This window comes from Cicer arietinum, chromosome 7 (assembly GCF_000331145.2).
Source record: "Cicer arietinum cultivar CDC Frontier isolate Library 1 chromosome 7, Cicar.CDCFrontier_v2.0, whole genome shotgun sequence".
In the NCBI taxonomy this organism is placed as follows: Eukaryota; Viridiplantae; Streptophyta; class Magnoliopsida; order Fabales; family Fabaceae; genus Cicer; species Cicer arietinum.
Genome location: NC_021166.2, coordinates 17,788,021 through 17,809,083, shown reverse-complemented (window position 1 = coordinate 17,809,083; position 21,063 = coordinate 17,788,021). Strand labels below are relative to the sequence as shown.

The 21,063-nt window shown below is 25.7% G+C and overlaps 1 protein-coding gene across 1 annotated transcript; it reads left to right on the top strand.

Moving 5' to 3' along the window:
• Nucleotides 1-11,651: 11,651 nt before the first annotated feature.
• LOC101506904 (long-chain-alcohol oxidase FAO4A-like) lies at nt 11,652-17,877 on the top strand. Its single transcript, XM_004509438.4, has 3 exons — nt 11,652-12,035; nt 13,564-13,830; nt 15,719-17,877. The coding sequence occupies exons 1-3, from the start codon at nt 11,685-11,687 to the stop codon at nt 17,573-17,575; spliced, it is 2,475 nt and encodes an 824-aa protein (XP_004509495.1). The 5' UTR covers nt 11,652-11,684; the 3' UTR covers nt 17,576-17,877.
• Nucleotides 17,878-21,063: the final 3,186 nt, after the last annotated feature.

The window sequence follows — 21,063 nt, the reverse complement described above, 5'->3', positions numbered from 1 at the left end:
CCTACTTCAAATTTTTATTTATTAAAATTATTTTATTTATATATAATATTTATAAAAAATTATTTATTCAAATTATTTTAAAATTTTAAAACTATTTATTTAAATAATAATAAATAAATTGAAAAATAAAAAAGAAATTTAGTTACAATAATAACGACAAAATTAGAAGAAAAAATGATAAGTAATAAACTACTTGAATTAGCTTATCAAAAAACACCATAAACTCATAAATGAATGTTACCAACCAGAGCTTATAAGTCATAAACTGTAATCTCGTTTTTTGGCTTTACCAAATAGAGCCTTAATACATTGAGAGATCATTATGATAATTTTAACACATTCAAGAAGCAAAATAGTTGTATGATAATTTTTCAGAGATCATCACATTAGACTAAGCAATTACATAAGTGAATTGAACATCACATCTCCATTTAAAACATTAAAGCATATAGTGTATGACTTCACTCACCTATATAATGTTCAACATCTACTTTTTCATCCGATGTGTAACTCTTATTCACATTTGACATATTGACAATCTCCTCCTCAAATGTGATTCAATCCATTCATCTATGTATGCTCCTCTTCAAGTGAAATTTTTTTGTCCACATATACTTGCACCATTGTCGACACCCATCATGATAGGAGCACTTCGTCTAACCATTAATGTCATAAAGACTTTCAATATAAGAAGCTTGTCACCTTAATTGATCATCCAATTTGATACCACTATTGGGTAATGAGGAGTTCTAAGAGATCATCATATTGGACTAAGCAACTGCATAAGTGAGTTGGACTACACATATTCACCCACAATATTAATGTGTTCAGTATATAAGTCATCTCAGTTATATAATGTTCAATTTCTATTTTTTTTTATCCAATACGAGACTCTTACATTTATTTGATCTATGAGAGAAAGATAGAAAAAAGAAGGAAAGAAAGTTAAAAGAAGAAAAAATAAGTAGAAAATGAGATGATAATCTAGTGGTTTGAAATAAGTGAAAATGAATAAAAAAAACAAAGAAAAAAAATATGAATATATTATAAAATGAAAAAATTATCCTTAAGTAAAATAATTTATTAAGAAAAATGTTTGCGAAAAGTCAAAGATAAACTAAAAATATTAATACAATAAAATTTATATTTTATTAATAAAGTGATTATTTGAATATAGAACCCTTCATTTATTTATTTACATATTAAGAACGATGAAAAAAATATGATGTCAACCTCAAAGAAAAAACTATTTAAAAATCTGCATCCAATTTTATACTATTAGGGGCATTATTGCCATTCTATTTGTTTTGCACCATTTTCGTTGATTGCTTCTCAAAATGGGAGAAATACTTTTAAAAATCCCTAAAATTGAGCCCACAATTTATTTTTTCTTTCTTTCCTGATCAAGTGATATCCAAGGGATGGAACAGATTTTCAAAAAAATGTGTTTTCCTTTTTCTCCCTTTCTTTTCTTCTCTCTTTCAGCTATTCCAAACATAGCACTACTCACACTTACATATCAACACTCCTTAAATGTGTATTTGATTCTATATTGATAAGAATTGATTTTTAAGGAAATGGTTAATATAAAATTGATTCTAATAAAAAATAAGTTAAATATAAAGTAATTTATATATGAATATATTGATGTAAAAATAAATTGAACAATAATAAATTTCAGACTAAAAATCAATCTACAAATTTTAATTTTAAATTAAAATTAATTTATCTCGAAAACAATTAAATATGTCAAAATAAATTCTACACATCTACAATTGATTTTAACTTCTCCAAAAATAAAATCAAATATAGAATAAGTAAATAAAGTAGGAACCCAAATTCAAATATAATCGCAATTAATAATCACAACAAGAATAACTACTATAAGGTGATAACAAGGTCATATACATAGACCAAAACTATGAGAAAGTTGGAGCCGTGTGACTAGACAAAGAGCCTTTGACCAGCATGGTATCCTTCAAAATCATACTCCAATAATGCTTAAAGAAAATTTTGAGTACCAATTATTGACGAATGCTAGATAGAGATTTTCGAAAACGATACATTTTTCCTTGATGTGTGACATTGTGTCCTCGTCGTATATTTATATATACTTCTTCATCTAGTCCTTCATTCAATAAAGTGTTGTTTAGATTCATTTGGGAGAATTACGATAGCTCTTTATCGTATATGCATGTTTTTACTATTTTTAGTCTTTATTTATCTTAGATCATTAATTAATTTAATAGTTATTTTATATAATTTGTTACTTTTCAGTTATTGAGTTCAATAAAGTGTCCATACTCTAATAGCTTAATTAACCGTATATTTTTTTTTTGTAGTTTTTTTTTTCAATGACTTTGCAAAATAGGTTAATGGCTCAATAGATTTTTCAAAATTAAGAGATTGAAAAGTGTTGGTGATGAAGGAGTTTCATGAAACGTGTAGTTACTTCCATCAATCGCTTATAAAGATATTTTACTCGCATAGTGATAAAATGAGAATCGCGTTAAAATGTTGAATCATAGGTGACCAGAACAAATATTTAAACAAAAATAGTAGATTTTTAGGTGATCTTATTAAATTTCTTGATATCAATTGAAAGATACTTAAACTAGAAGGCACTAAAATGATGATTCAAGATTTGAAACAAATCTTTGAAGAACCAATGTATTTCGTCTCATTGAATAGTTTATCGTTTATGTTTATTGCTTTTAATTTTGTGAGTAACTAAACATTTTTTAGTTAGGGAGAGATGAACCTACTCAAGACTATTATGTAATTATTTTCTCATTTATTTTAGTGCAAGTTAATTTCATATTTATGACTTTTGATTTTTGTTTTCAATGCTTCATTGTTAAATGATTTAGGGTTTATCTTCACCTTGAAAAATGGGTTCTAATAATCAATACTTGTGACTCGTCTCCCTAATCATAATGATCACATAACTATGACTTAATGGTTATGTGTTCTTATGATCTCGAAGCTTTATGTTTCGTCTAATTGTTCATTACTTAAGATATTAGAGATTTTAGTAAGATAAAATAGGATTTGAGTAAAGGAAATGTATGAGACAAATTGATTGAAAATCTTTTTCAATGTTAAGATATATGGTGAACTTCGACTCTTAATTTAATTTATAAATTCTTAATTTTCATCTTGCAGTGTACTTTCGATACTAGAAATCATTCAAAATCAATTGTCTTTATTCTAAGTACATCTAATTTTGTAGCAACGAAAAAATTAATAACAAATTCATATAGAAATGATCTTATTTATTACTTTATTACTCAAAATGGTTTAGGACACTAGCCAAAATTATCTGTCAAGATCCCATCCTTTGGCCACTTCTATTGGAAGTAAACATCTAATTGTGGTCATTTTAGCAACTTGCGCACATGTTTCGTTTAAATCTTCTCCTTCAACTTGGTTTAATTCCTCAGACACGATAAATGCTTTATATCATTTCAATCTCGATACTTTCTGTCTATTTTATCTTGAACATCCACTTGCACTCCACAAATTTTCTTCCTTTTGGAAATGATGTCACGTCTCAAGTGTTATTTTCTTGTAACGTCTTTCGTACAAGTTTGATGTCCTGATGACAGGATAACAATAGATATATGATAGTGATAGTCGTTGAGATAAATGATTTTTATGTGTGTCGTACGTACTTTTATTTTGTCATAAATTTTATTGTGCCTCCTTCCCCTTTACGATTCCAACATTGGGCGATTTAAGTCTTCATTTGACAATCAAGTATCTTGATTGCTCCCCGTCATAGCTTATAAGCCTTCTTCTATGATTATGTCATGTTATCCATCAAGGGCACTACTATGGCATTCTAAGTCCCTTTGATTCTCATTATGGAATATATGTGGAGTTTCTTTGCTTATCATATGGCAAAATACTCTCATAGAAAACAAAATCAAATTAAATAAAGAAATCGTGTGTTTTCAAAATACATACTCTTACCCTATGAAGCCAGTGTATCTTCGCAAACAAGGTAGTCTTTGTCTTTCCAACTTTCATGTGACGGTTCTTGCACTACTAAAAGGTTAAAGAGACTAATTGCTAATAAAAAAATTAATTAAACATTTATAGCGCGCATAAATTTTTATTATATAAGTATTTATTCATAAATTATAAATTATATTAATAAATTATTAAAAAAAATTATAAAAATTAACTAAAAATAACTTATCCAAATATATTGATAACATCTCTCAAATAACTTTGCAAGTGTATATGCCAATATATAAATTGAAATAATTAAGATTTCAAACATAACATATCAAAACATGGCTTGGACACTCGAGCCTCGAATTGCCCCCTTGTACCCCTTCGCTTTCATGCTCTTAATTTCATGCAAAGAAAATTTAAACCAAATTATTTATTTATATTTTATATAACTATGCATTGTATTAAGATTGAGAGGTCAACTAATTGACAGCAAGTTGCCTTATCTATAACGATAATTAATTTAATTGACTTAAATATAAAATCCGGGACGATTTTCTCATCTGGCAGATAAGACATTTGAAAATCAAAATCAGATTATCTCTAGCTATAATAATACAATTGAGATTGATTTTGATTTTGTTGGTTGAGTTAAATATACGTATACAATAATTCTGTAAAGCATAGCCACCGCTCCTCTCAAACATACATATCTCTACTTTTCTTTTAAATTTTTTTCTTCATCTTTGCTAATCTAGTTTTTAACTAGTTCAGGTGTGGTCTTATTGTTTTTTTTTTTAATCTTATTATAATGTTATTTTGTTCAAATTAGTATAATAGTTTTGATTTATTACAAATCTTAATAAATGATGTTAACAAGGTCAACATCAAATATTCGAGCGTACATATTTTAAACACTTGAATTTTATTATATTTATAAACATATTATATTTTTGTACAATTAAAGTTGTTTTTCAAATTTAATTCTTTTTATTGTAGTTACTTTAAATTTGTGGTGTATTAATGTAGCTTAACAATTTGGGAATGAATATATTTTTGAAGTAAAAACAAAATAAAATTGTATAGCATACAAACGTGCCACTGCGATCAACAAGAATTATTATTATTATTATTATTATTATTATTATTATTATTATTATTATTATTATTATTATATGGCAGATAGTGAGAGTATGATCAATTAATATTATAACGCATACGATTTTATTTTTTTTGTCATTAGACAATGATATTTTTTTGTCATTTTTGGAATTTCTGCAATATTATATTCTTGTGTTTGATTATATATATTTGTTAAATTTTTTCAATATTTACTTTTCTATGAAAAAATAAAAGGAAATTAAATTTATATATTTTTAGTTCATCGCACTTCTACGTGTATTGTGCAAATAAAAATATTTTCTTTTCATATATTAATTATTTTAATTTGAAAATTCTGTTTATGATATTTCATCTAGAATAAATATATATTAAAAATGCTTTATGAAAACTAAGCTGATATATCTAATATTAATTCAAGGTTAGATACATATTTTGTTTTTGTTTTTGTTTGAGGGAGAACATATACAATTTCAACATTTTTACTAATCAACAATCTCTGGAAATATGTATTTTATTTTGTTGTGACAAAAATTAATTTTTAATTTTAGTTAAAATTTAATTAAATATAAAGTAATTTATATTTTGATACATTATCATAAAAGTGATTTTAACAATAAATTTGAGAATATAAATTATAAGTTTGAAATCAAAAAGCTTTTAATCATAATTTCAAGTTAGAATAATTTTTATGAGAGAGAATCAGTACCAACAATCAACATAAAAAGAAACTATCAATATCAATTTTATATATTTGGAATCACAAAAATATTATTTGGACGCACAATTTTTGATAATGGGACACTAGACTTGACAATGGAACATTGTATTGTTTGGTATACATTCTTTCGGATTAGCATGGAGTGATATATTTTTTGTATAAATATATTTCATTAACCACTTAAAATATTTTATCAACGGCTAAAATCTAAAGCATTAACCACTTATATAATTTGTTTGTAAACTGAGTGTAATAAAATAACTCATTAATCACATAAAGTACTTTATAAATCACAAAAATCTAAGTAATAAATCATTTGTTTACAATAGTTATCAACTGACAGAAGTATAAAGATATTTCATTAACTACTTAGAATATGTCATTAATTACTTAAATGCATGTCATTAGTCACTTAGAGTACTTGATAATAAGAATTGCACCAAGAAGTGAAACCATTACTCTTGCCATGCAGAAGCTTGAATTCAGACAGAGTGAATGAAATGTATTAGATATCATTGGAGTTCACCATTACATCAAAGTCTTTTTTGACTTTCTCGAACAAACATATATGTTGGTATCATCCTTTACATGTCACAATCTACTCTACTTATCCGTTTTTGCATAACCTTCAATTCCAATTCGAACTCATTTTTTATTTTGAATTATTTTCACAACACAACAATAACTCATTTTACAATTTCTATTTGTTTATTAATCTCTGTTTTGTTTTTTTACTAAAAAAAAACATTCTTTTTTTTAAATTAATAAAAATTAAATTGATAGAGAATAATACAATTTAAAATCACTTAAACAAAAAATGATAAGTCTATACAAACAAAATCGCAACATTCAAATTAATGACATAAAATAGTATAATGTCTACAATTGTGGCGAATCTTATAAATATGATAAAATTGAAGTATCCAAAATATACATGTCTCTATAGTTGTAACATTCAATGTCGGTTTTAAACATACTTAGCTTTAGGGTATGCAACCCTACCCTAAATTTTCAAGACATCAAAAAATTATTTTTATAGTATAAAATTATTGTACAGTGAAAAATTAAAAAAATATATTATAAAAAAATATCAGTGATTTAATATTTTTATTCTTAAATTATAAGTTCAATATATAAATTATTGAGCTCTTATAGTTAAATATGTACAAAAAATAATGAATTTTTTTTATCCTTGTCCTGTAAATAGAAACCTAAAAAATAAAAAATGTTGTGTTTTTTTTTTTTTTTTCAATTCTCTTACTTTTTTTACTATGATACTATGTAGTCTCTCAAGTTTGTGTAGAGGAAAAAAAAATTATTTTCCATAAAAATATTATTTATCTACAATTGTTTGTCTCTATTATTATCTAAAAAAAATATCTTCTTGAAATGAGTACTAAATGAAATTCTGTCATACAAAAACATATTAATTACATTAAACATAATAAAATTAATTCATCATTATTTTATTCTTAATATCTAACGTGAATTTATTGATTAATTTGTATAACAAAAACATAACAAAATAATTAATTTCACATAGTATAAAAAAATAATCTATATAAAAAATATATATAGTACACCACATATAAATTTCGCATAGACATCTGGAGGAGCTCTGACCTCAATGAAACAGCAACTCTTATTACACAGAACGAATATCTACAATAGTATTTATTATAAACTTTTACACCATCAAACTTTGTCTCTTCATAAACCTTACTCAAATATTCAGGTCATCATTTAACTTTAGTTTATATGTAACAGCCAGAACCTATACAATGAATAAAACAAAATCTAATGACAAATATTAGGATAATAAAACAGAAATAAGCATAAAATATCATTAAGAAAAATTAAGTACTAACTTTGTGCCAAGAGTCGACATATTTCTCAGTATATATACTTTCAACCACTTTGTGCAGAAAATGTTATCAGAATTATACAAGTTCCAATGCAATGCCAATTTACATCAAAACGAAGAAACATCAAATAAAACAAAATACTATGGCATGCATTAATATCCATTTAGATAAGAAACTACATATTCAGGGGCCCTTATAATGCAAATGACATTATTATATCAAGAAACGTAAATGTAGGATCGGTCTAAGGTCAAAATTAGTCAAATTATGGTTTTAGATTTTTGAAAAATAATAAAGTTTGCATGTATATTTAGACTTCAAAAAACTAAACATATTGAAGTAGTACAATAAATAAAATGTCTCACATACAATTATATATAAAAAGATACAACTATTGATATATTTAATTAAAATATTTTATCTCTCATTATAAAATACAATTATAAAATATTAATTATTATTATTATTATTATTATTAAAAATACCTTTATTTTTTTAATCAAAATTTTAATTGTTGTTATCATTAAAAAGGTATCTATTGTTGTCAGGGAGAAAGAAAGAAGCAAAAATAGAAAGACAGTAACATGTCGCGTGCTTGGTTGCAGTGCGTTGCTCTTCTCGTATCATAGTAAAATTTCAAATAGAAAAGAAACAGCATTATTTATTTGCATGTAAACAACTCTAGCTACTACTGACATCAAAATTTATTTGTCACCATAATTTTTTTGCATTTAGATGTATTTGCATGTAAGGAATACCGAAAAAACAAATCGATAATATAAGATTTATCTATTTTATATTTCTACATAAATACTATTTATGATCTGTTCAGTCTTACAATGAATATTATTTTATCCACAAAAAATTTATCTTAAAATAAATGTTATTAATTCTTAATTTTCAATATAAATCTGATTATTTTTTATAATAATATTCTATTATGATTACATATGTAAATTTGAAAAATTAGTCAAATTATGGTTTTAGATTTTTGAAAAATAATAAAGTTTGCATGTATATTTAGACTTCAAAAAACTAAACATATTGAAGTAGTACAATAAATAAAATGTCTCACATACAATTATATATAAAAAGATACAACTATTGATATATTTAATTAAAATATTTTATCTCTCATTATAAAATACAATTATAAAATATTAATTATTATTATTATTATTATTATTAAAAATACCTTTATTTTTTTAATCAAAATTTTAATTGTTGTTATCATTAAAAAGGTATCTATTGTTGTCAGGGAGAAAGAAAGAAGCAAAAATAGAAAGACAGTAACATGTCGCGTGCTTGGTTGCAGTGCGTTGCTCTTCTCGTATCATAGTAAAATTTCAAATAGAAAAGAAACAGCATTATTTATTTGCATGTAAACAACTCTAGCTACTACTGACATCAAAATTTATTTGTCACCATAATTTTTTTGCATTTAGATGTATTTGCATGTAAGGAATACCGAAAAAACAAATCGATAATATAAGATTTATCTATTTTATATTTCTACATAAATACTATTTATGATCTGTTCAGTCTTACAATGAATATTATTTTATCCACAAAAAATTTATCTTAAAATAAATGTTATTAATTCTTAATTTTCAATATAAATCTGATTATTTTTTATAATAATATTCTATTATGATTACATATGTAAATTTGAAATATTATTATATTTTATATTAATAATCGTTAAATATCATGAACAAATTAATCACAAAAGGGTTCACAAAACAATTGACATAATGTCAACACTTTTCTTTTTTAACTTTTACCCACTATGTTTAGTCATATAGTCGATTGGTCCATTTTCTTTCTTGTGATATATAACACTTCTATTGTAAAAAAATACACGAATAATTAAAAATAGAAATTAAATAAAAAAATTATTTGAATTATTACATTTTTTTTAATATACATCTAAAAACTTTAAACTATAATCATTGTAACTAAAAAAATAGTTGAAGAGGCAAATATGTACGTGTATACATGCAAATAAATGGAGAGCCATTTCTTCTCTTTCATTAGTTATTGTTCCATTACAACAAAAAAAGCAGTGGCTGAGTGCAAAACATATTTGAAACGCTGGCTTTGTGAAAAAAGACTAAATTGAAAAGCCAATGGGAGGAGAGTAAGCCACAAAAGGTATGCAAAGCAATTAATTAGTATAAAATCAAATGGGAAAATGAAAAGCCTCATTTATTTAAAACTTGGAAGACATCGTTTATATATATATATAGTTTGTGTGCATAAATCACGTATTTTTATTTATATAAAAAAGAAATATAAAAATACGAACTTTGAATGATGATTTCCAACCAAAAAACATTTCCGATGATGCTAGCTGTTCTATAAGAGAAGAAAGAGAAAAACAAATTTGGGACACCTAATTTGTGTGTTTGTATTTGTTGAGTAAAATGTATACAAAGAAATAATAAAATAAAAATTTAACTTAATGAAAATTATTTTAATAATAGATCATCTTTTTGTTAAAGCGTTTTTATAATTACTAATTAGATGAAAATTTTCATTTTAGGATATTGAGGAAGGAAATTCTATATAGATTACAAATTACCTTGTAATATTATATTTATATTGTAAATATGTGATGTGATATTTGACAAAATATATAGTAAAATATAAAATGGTTTTGTAATTAATTTAAGGATGAAAAACATAATTAATTTAAAATAACAGTAGTTTTTAAAATTTAACTAAATATTTACTTAACAACTAAATAAATTTCACAAGTACGTATTTTTTTTTTTTTTGCAAAAAAAGAGAGGATGCATTATTAGTTATAAACTAAGAATTTAAATATTAACAAAAAGCATTCACTATTAATTACTCTCTTTTTTAAAATAGTGTCATTTGAGTTGTTTGGATATATATTAAAAAATACAATAATTAAAAATAATAAAATAAAATAAAATAATTATGCAAAATTAACTAATGTATTTTTCATTATCATATATACAAATGTATTTAGTGTTTTAGAAATAGTGTACGTAAGAATAATGAATGCTGCTAACAAGTATTTTTAAAACTTTCGTTAAGAAACTAAAAATATAATTAAAATATAATTTTTGCATTGCAAAAAGTAATATTTAATTTTTCAAAGTATTGAATCCACGATTTTCAAAATCATATTTACTTTATTAGTTTCTTAGGAGTTTGTTAACACTCTCCTAATAGTTAAATCATACAATGAAATAGTAATTAAAGTTAAGTAAATTTTCGATTCCAACTTGGATTTTTCTGGAAGTATTAATCTTTAATTGAAATTTATTAATTACTTGAATTCAATCATTTGATTATATTAAATACGCTTTTGAAAATACACTTATATTTTTAGTAAATAGATAAATTGATTTATGAAATTTTAAGCCTCGATCAACTTAATTTCTAGATTTTGTAAATCGACAAATACATCATAAAATTATAAAAATATCAACTAAAACAATCCTCAATAAACTTTTGTTGTTAAATATTTTGATATAACATTGTAATTGAATACGCGACTTATCGATGTTGATCTCACGTTAATATCATCTTCTCGATGACATATTTGTCATCTCAATAGCAAATTTGTGAGTAATTATAATAGTATATGAAATACTATCAACAAAATAGTATATGAAATATTTAAATTTTATAAAAAAAATTTATTTATATTGTGATAACATTGATATACAATCAATGCTGACCGATCACATATACAATTAATATGTTATATCATTATCTATAATAATCTACAATTTCAATAATGTATTTCCTAATTTATAAAATTATAATTTGTATGAAGCGTAGTATTTAAGATACCAATTTTGTAATGAAATTTTTTTACTACTTTGAGATAAAAAAAAAATTAAATGGTTGTCAAAAAAAGTAAACTGTCCGTGATTTAATTTCTTAATTAATAAGCATGGGACAGGGTCGAAGCAAGCAAGGCACAGTGATATTTATATAAATAGCAAGCATTGGCTAATGCAAAGAGAAAGAAGTAAAGTATGGAGGAGAACAATAGGGAAAGTAATAGTAGAAATGGTAGTTTCAGGTTGGGATTGGGTTTAGGAGTGAACGAGGCAAAAGTTCACACTGTTGTTGAGCTTGGTGGGTTTGAAACAAAGAGTCTTCTTTTAGATGGTGATCATGAGGAGAGAGAAAAACAAGAACAACAACAACAACAAAAACATCAACCTCTTACAAACACTCTATCTCCTAGACAAATGAAGTCTCTTGTTGCTCTTTGTGATACCATAATACCTTCCATTGAAGGCAACAACGTTGTTCATTCCTCTCATGAATCTGTTAACAACTTCTACCGTACTTCTGCCTCCATGGCTGGTACCCCTCAACGTGTAAGACTACGAACTTTCTCTTTTTTTTTTTTTAACACTTATTTTGTTTTTCTCTCTTTGATGTTGAAATTTGAAAAGGGAAGAGTTTGTAGTACATCATGCATTCAATTTTACTCCATATAAAATAAAAATAGAGGAAGTGTATGTTGCTGAAATGATAAGAAGTGGGATAGAAAAAATAAAATAAAATGTTTAATTAGTGTATAAAAATTAAAGGTGTTGAAATATAAAAGTTGATTTGAAAATTAGTATTTCTTATTAAAAAAAATTAAGGTTAAATAGGATTTTTTATTCTATAAATATATCATGCTTTGTTTTTAATTTTTTTTACTATTTTTAATTAAACAATAATCCTTTAAATCTTTTACATTTCTAATTTTGATTTTTTTTAAGTGTGTATCGTTCAAAAATTTTAATGGTTTTTTGTAATCATTTTTATAATATTATAAGAATTTCATCCACAAAAGTTTAAAAATTTTTAACAAAAAATGAATGAAATGTAAATTTTTAAACACTTAAAGTTTAAAAATTTATATTTAATTCATCATTTGTTAAAAAAGTCTAAATTTTTGTAGACCCTCTTATAATGTCTTAAAATATAACTGTAAAAAATCATTTGAAAATTCGAATATAAATGGACTTAAAAGTATAGACTAAAATTATAAATACAAAACATTAAAAAGACCGTTATTTAATAAAAAAAATTATATATTTAGATACTCAACTTATTTCTATTATACACATATAATATAATATAGTATTTTGATATGTGACTTCAACGTATACATAAGCATATTTCATGAAATTACGATAACTGGATGAAAAAAAATTCAATTTATTTTCAGCTATAACACTCCCTTGAAGTTTAAGGTCAAAGTATTTTCTTTGAAAAATAAAACATCTTCACTTTGAGAGTACAATTAAAAAATTAAAATACAAGAAAATATTTTAGAAGTTTTTTATATCTTATTTATAAAGAAATATTGTAATTTTTAAGGTGTATTTATTATTTCTATAATTTTTTATTTAAATTTTTTTTTTTTTTTAAATATTGATGAATATATTCACCGTCTCGTAGTTTTCTACCGGTATATATTTGTAAAAATATTCAAAAAAGTGAATGTAATAAATAAATTTATTAGTTTTGATTCGTTTTTTTATTCTATAATTAAGACCATATGTATTATGCCATTCTAAATAAAAATAATTCTCTCGTTTTATACAACCTTAATTTTACTATATCAATGAGGTACTAATGATGTTTTTCTTATTATTAAGTTTACTATTTATTACTCACTACGTTTTCAATTATTGTAATTTCTTAATAAAGAGTATATTTTGTAAAGCAACTCATATTTAATTCACTATAATTGCTAATTTGCGTCTCAATTACTACGGTAACGTTATCTTTTTGAGTCAGAAAGAGTAATTTGCTTATTGTTTTTACCAAGTTCATTAATGCATGTTTGTAGTTGTACCATATAGAATTTTTCGCTTACATGTGTTTTGGTATAATTTGTACTACCAGCTTGGAATATTAATTGAAAAATTGAAACACCCAAGTACAAGATTATTGATGGTGACATTATGGCTACTATCTACATGGTTTGGCACATTAATATTGTGTGGCAAGGCAAGTCTCTCAACAAACTTCCCTTTCTTCCGTAGCTTCCCTGACCTGTCTTCAGAGACACGTCAAAATGTTATGAAGTGTTGGTCTCAGAGTTATTTTCATCATCTTAGAATGTTTTTCAGAACCATTAAGCTTCTCACTCTCCTCGTCTTCTTTACTCAGGTAAAATAATATTATCATTAGTTTTTAAATTGTGGTCGCAGTCGCAGTAATATTAAAAAAAATTACATAAAAAAATACGGACAAATACTATTGATGCAATTAAGATTATTGTTGTGAATTTGTTGCAGAGACTTTAAAATTTGTAATAATATTCACAATTGCGATTGGAAGTTGCAATTTAAAATCATAACATAGACTAATGTGATATATAGTCCATTATACCTTAAAAATTAATTGATAATATTTTCAAAAATATAAATTAATAAATCTTTTTATTTTTATGGTTGAGAGATAACTAGATATAAATTAATTTGATGATTGAATTTTAAATTTTTTTATTTTAATTTTTAAAAAATTGTCTCAATTGAAAAAACTAAAAAAAGTCATTAATAAATTATAATTTAAAAGAGAATCGTGGATGATATTTAAAATTTAAAATTATTTTAAAACAGTGTTTACTTTTCACCTATGAAAGTAGTATAGAGTTTCATCCGACATCAATTAATAAGGAAGCATATTAAGTAAATATATGCATTTAATTCCTTCTGCTTCTTCCCCTCTGCTTCCCTTATTTAAGTAATCAATAAGTGTTGCTGTTGTCAACTACCTTTTATATGTTGCCACTATTCTATGTGCCAGTACTCTTTGCTTTCCCTTTTAATTAAGTGAAAATTGAATTTATAATATACTAAGCCATGGTCAAACTTAAAATCAAATTTACTCTATTCTACTATCACTATTATAAAGAAAACAGTAGCATTAACACAAATTTTATTTCTATCTATGACTGTTCAATTTTAAAATATAAACAAAAAAAATTAATCAAAAAATAGATTTATTTAATTTTAATTTTTAATTAAATATATCAATTTTTAATGATTATTTTTATTTATATTTCATTTCAATAAGAGTATATTCTAATTTTGATAAAAAAAATATTTAATATTAGTAGTTGAATAAATTCAAATAAACAATTTAATAAATTTAGATTATACTCAACTTAAAATTTAAAATTTTAATTATACTTAGTTAATTTTTGTAATAAATATGAAATTAATTATTTTTATTTATAATAACAATAAGAGAAGATATATAAATATATGAATATAGTTGTGCTAAAACAACGGCTTGGTGGAAGTCACTCTTAAGTAGAGTTGTAAAAAATAAAAAATAAAGCTGAAAGTCTAAAGCATCTCTTAAAATAATAAAACTTGATTACTATGAATTAAATGATGCTATGTGATAACACAAAATAATAAGAGTTGATTGGTATTTGGTTTCAAATTTAGTATAAGTATGTAAAGCCTATGCCCTACTGGCTACAAGTATATCCCGCCCGCCGACATTCACTTAATTCTTTCTCCCTTAGATAGCTGACGTTTGCGACACCCCCCATCCCTATTTCATTCTCATTCAAGGACAACTTTTCTCCCATAATAAAGGCTAATTCAATTTTGCATTATTTTTTACAAATGGATATATCATTACTTTAACATGTGAAATGTGTCACTTTATTTATTCTTTTCACTCAATAAAAAATTTAAATTATTTTTTAATTATTAAATTAATTTAATCTTTAATATTATAACTATTATGAATTATTTTTATATTAAGTTATATCTTTTATTAAAACTTTCGTTATAGTAAGATGTATTTTTCAGAAATTATTTTGATTATTCGAGAATTAATTTGAATTTTTGATTGAGTCGGAGATTAAAATAACATCGTCCTATAATTTTAGGGAATAAAATAGTGATTCGCATCATGTAAAAAATATTGATTATATTGATTTTAATGATTAATTGAATTTTATTGACAATAATAAGTGCAATAATTTTTTTTTTTTTGGAACCATATAGTCATTATCCCATAACTCTTTTATTTTTAGCTAGATGAAGAAGAAAACAACCCATCATGGAAGGCAATTGGATACAGTGGACCTCATGAAGAGTTCAAACGGCAACAAAAGAACCACATTTTACAAAAATCATCAAAAGAAGGACTACAAAAGGAAAAACAAGAAGATAATAATGATGATGATAATGATAATAATGAAGAGATTTTAGGACCTCTTTATAGAGGTCTTGTCCATCTAAACCATCCCTGTGACATAATTGCAGATTCCTTAAGAAGATTCAAATTCCATGTCTCTGTCACTCCTCCAAACAATAAACCTTCAACCATCTCATCTCCTTCACTAGTTATCCAATGTGATGTAGTAGTTGTTGGTTCTGGCTCAGGAGGTGGAGTGGTAGCTGGAGTTTTAGCAAAAAGTGGTTATAAAGTGTTGGTATTAGAGAAAGGAAGCTATTTTGCTAGAAACAATGTTTCTCTTCTTGAAGGACCAACCATGGATCAAATGTACCTCTCTAATGGTTTAATTGCTACAACCGATATGTCGGTATTAATACTAGCAGGATCCACAGTTGGTGGAGGGTCTACAATCAATTGGTCAGCAAGCATTAAAACCCCTCACCATGTCTGCAAGGAATGGTGTGATATCCATGAGCTAGAATTATTTGAAAGTACATTGTACAAAGAAGCCATGGATGTTGTGTGTAAGAAAATGGGAGTACAATCTGATTTTGAAGAGGAAGGGTTTAATAATGCAGTATTAAGAAAAGGTTGCCATGAAATGGGGTATCCTGTTAACAACATTCCTAGAAATGCTCCACCAAATCATTATTGTGGGTGGTGTTGTATGGGATGCAAAGATGGAACAAAGAAAGGAACATCAGAAACATGGCTTGTGGATTTGGTGAAATCAGGTAATGGAGCTATTCTTCCTAAATGTGAAGCTATACAAATCTTGCATAGAGAAAAGAAAGGAAGTGATAGAAAAACTGCTAGTGGAGTGGCTTTTGCAATTGAGTACAATGGGAACAAAGACATTTGTGTGGTGGAATCTAAAGTCACAATTATAGCATGTGGAGCACTTAGTACTCCATCATTACTTAAAAGAAGTGGTTTGAAAAATGAAAACATAGGGAGAAACTTGCATCTTCATCCAGTGACAATGGCTTGGGGATACTTCCCTAATTCACCTTCTTCATCCAAGTTATGGCCTGAGGAACATAAAAAAAGCTATGAAGGAGGGATCATGACAGCAATGTCAACTGTTGTTGCAGAGTTTAATAAATCAGGATATGGTGCAGTGATTCAAACACCTTCATTGCATCCAGGTTTGTTCTCAATTCTAATGCCATGGAATTCTGGAATGGATATAAAAGATCGAATGCGTAAGTTTTCGAGAACTGCTCATGTGTTTGCATTGGCTAGGGATCAAGGATCAGGAACTGTGGATTCACCTAGTTGTATAAGTTATCATATGAAAGATGCAGACAAAGAGAATTTGAAAAAAGGAATTGAGAAAGTGCTTAGAATATTGGCAGCAGCTGGTGCTGAAGAAATTGGAACACACAATAATAAGGGAAATAGGTTGAATGTTAAGAAAGTGAGCTATCATGAATTTGAGAAATTTGTTAAGGAAGAAAGTTCAATGGAATTAACTGACCTTTCAACACCTATATGTTCAGCACATCAGATGGGGAGCTGTCGAATGGGGAATAATCCAAAGGACTCAGTTGTGAACCAAATGGGGGAAACATGGGAAGTTGAGGATCTTTATATTGCAGATGCAAGTGTATTTCCCACTGCTTTGGGTGTGAATCCAATGGTTACTATTCAGGCTATTGCATATTGCACAGCACAACATGTTCTTGAAGTTCTTAGAAGGAAAAAGTGAAGATTTTATTTGAAAATATTCAAATTGCAATAATTTTAAGGGAGTTGCACAAATAATATGAGTACCAAGATAATAAGATTAGTTTACTTCACGTATAATTGCAAAGTTTACTATTTTTGTCATGGGTTTTGAATAATTAGTGTATGGAAATTTGTTACAGAAAGCTTAAACATACATTAAAATCAATCTCTTATGTACATTGAAGGTCTCTATATCGAATTTCCAAACACACATGTGTACTTGTTATATACTTTTATTGTTGATGCTTCAATTATGTCAACTATGACATGTTTCTTCTTTCATTGTTATTTTTTGCTGAAATATTAGTAGTCTTTATTTTTAGACTTTGATAATATTGTGAAAAAACTTGTCAGCCTTAGTAAAATATCAATTCAAATTTGTTGCGGTTACTTATAGTAAAAGATGAATGTCTAAAGTACAATTCAACTAACCTAAGTTATCAAATAATAAAACTAGTGAGTCTTTGTAATTCAAATGCAAATATGATAAGCCTAACTAAGTTTGATTGTGCTAACTCTCAAATTAAAACATACACACAATCGTATTTCAATCAATGAGACTTACTCCTTGAACAAGTTTGAAATTCAAAATTCAACAAATTCAATGCAAACACAACAAAATTCAAATTAATATTTTAGAAAGTTGAACTATAATTTTTGTAACCGCTCAATCCTTAACATTACCGACATTGTTAATCATGATTTTCTCGCCTCCTTTCATCTCGTGAAAATTGTGAGTTTTTATCTTTTTCCCTTCACTTCACTACTAATTGAGTCACATGTAATGGAAATGAAGGGAGATAGTACTTATTTCCTAAGTATCGAGTTCGTTTCCCACGGAAGACAAAAATCCGCTATTTCTAATTGAGAAGAATAGGAAGAAAAAACATCGTGATTAATGGTACCAATAATAGTAAGGGTTGAACTGATTATGGTGATTCTTTGAAGAAGTTTGACCAAATAAAAAAAAAAATATGAAGGAAGGAGAGAGAGAGTATACTTGTAGTTTCTTTATATAAAACAATTGAAAAAAAATGTACAAAATCATTCTCTATTTTTCTTGTCTCATAACCCTCTAAATGTTATAACAGAACATTCTATCACAAACTTAGAATAATCACCTATATTCCATAAAATTAGTTTATCTTTGATATAAAAATATTAACCGTCAATATTGTATTATACAAATTAGGTACATAGACTATGTTAATAATAAAGTACTAATATTTGTGCACAGTGAAGGTTAGAAAATCCTATAAATAGTCTTTGTTGATCTACATCTTGTTATAAAAATAATTTAAGAACAAACAAATATTTTCACATTGGAGAACAAGTAGCTCCAGTGTAACTATGTGAAAACCCTAGGTAAATCTTCGAGTAAACATGCACTTGAATTGTTCAAAACAACATGCACTAGAAAATATTTAATTTTTATGATTAATCTTGCTTTTTATAATTTAATTGATTTTTTAATTTAAATTTATCCTTTAACTTTAAAATGTGTCGACACTTTAATCTATTAGTTTTATTTTGGTTTGAACGCACTTTAGTACTCCTACTTTGTTCAAAAACTACTTTTACTTTTCCTATTTCTAATTTTAGTTCTCCTATTTCTAAAATCAGATTGTTGGTCCCCTAATTTACAACTTGTAAAATTTGGTTGGTTGCCATCCATTTTTTATGATGTTGCATGTTTATTAATGTCATAGTAGTGATGTGGCATAACTTAATTAGATACAATAGAATATGTTTAACGTTTTTTTTTAATCTTTTTCTTATTAAATATGTGCTTACGTTGTCAAGGTAATGGAAACTGGATAAGACGGTTGAACCGGGAACCGAACATGTGTCTGGTCCGATCAAGCATAAAAATCGCCTTGCCAAAAAATCGGCAAACGAATTGATAAACCATTAAAAAAAGAAACCAATAAAATTGCTCAAAACTGACGGTTTATGAGGTTTCATTGGTTGGACTGCGATTTGGTTTTTTTTAATTAAAAAGAAAAAGCGATTTCTAGTGTGCCCTTTTCCTCTTCCATTGCTTTTCTTCTTAGCTTTAAAAGAGAACATTTTGAAACCTCATTCACATGATGACCGGCAACAGAAGAAGAGATAAAAGAAAGACTCATTTCCAGTTTTATTCCCTCTATTTTTATTGAATCGTGAAATTGGTCTCCTTATTTTTAAAGGTCGACATTTTTTATCATTCCTTCTAATTTTTTTAACTAAAACTGATGACGTGAGATACTTTAAATAACGTGAGATATGATACAATGATTAAAACCCATGAAATTAGAATAAAACACTGTAAATACTTAGATTTCAACTTTGGAAATTTTTTTATATTTTTAATTTAATTAGTGATATATGAATAATTAATACATCTAGAAGGTTCTATATCATAAAATTGTATGTCACGTAATTAAAAATATGTCAAATCGTTATTTTTTTATTTCAAAAGTTTGAGAGAGAGACTAAAATTATCGACTTTTAAAATATGGAGATCAATTCCGTGAATTGATAATAATAAAGGGAACAAAGCTGCAATTAAACCTAAAAGAAACAAACCTAAATTCAAAAAATATTTATCATTCAGGGCACTAGAATTTGAAAAAGAATGCGGGTGAGAGACTCTTTAATATAGAACTAAAAGAAATAAAGAATGCAAATTAAAAGACGAAATAAAAAATAATGAGAAAAAAATAAAAAGATGTGTAGATTTTATATCCATTTCAACTTAGAAAAAGAAAATGAAGTTGGGCGGCAGCTGTAGCTCAATTCGCAATTTTAAGATTACAAAATTCGGTTCGCGCAAATCATGTTTGAAATCAAATAAAATAGAAAATTTCATTTTTTATTTTAAATTTTGTTTGGATCGGATAATTCGAAGTATTTTATTTGAGATTGATCAATTCAAACATGTATTTTTGTTTAATTGTTTGAATTGTTCGAATGTAAATGTTGTCGAATAAAAAAAAAAGATAATAAATGTTAATTAATGACATAAATTCAATTCAATTGTATACATTGTTGTCATGTCATAATTGAATATGCAATATCATAAAAAAAGTGAAAAATTAAAAAAACCACAAGTTGTAAATTAGAATATCACAAATCTAATTTTAAAAATATAAAAATTAAAAATTAATTTAAAAAAAAATTAAAAGAACTAAAATTGTCTTTAATCTTTTTATTTTTGTTAACGCATATCGGTAATTTTAGTCAAACACTTGTAAACAACATTACTAAGACTCTAAAAGAATGCGACATCTAATGTGTTTTTCAAATGTAAACTACCTAGCAGTTGTAATGGCCGAGTGTTATGCATAAATGCTACTATGTTATGATCGCTGAGTGGATGTTTCACAACAATGCTACTATGACTACTATCATATATATTGTTAAAACAATATTTTTAGGATCTGCAATAACAACTAACCAACAAAATAGAAGACAAATAATTGCAGA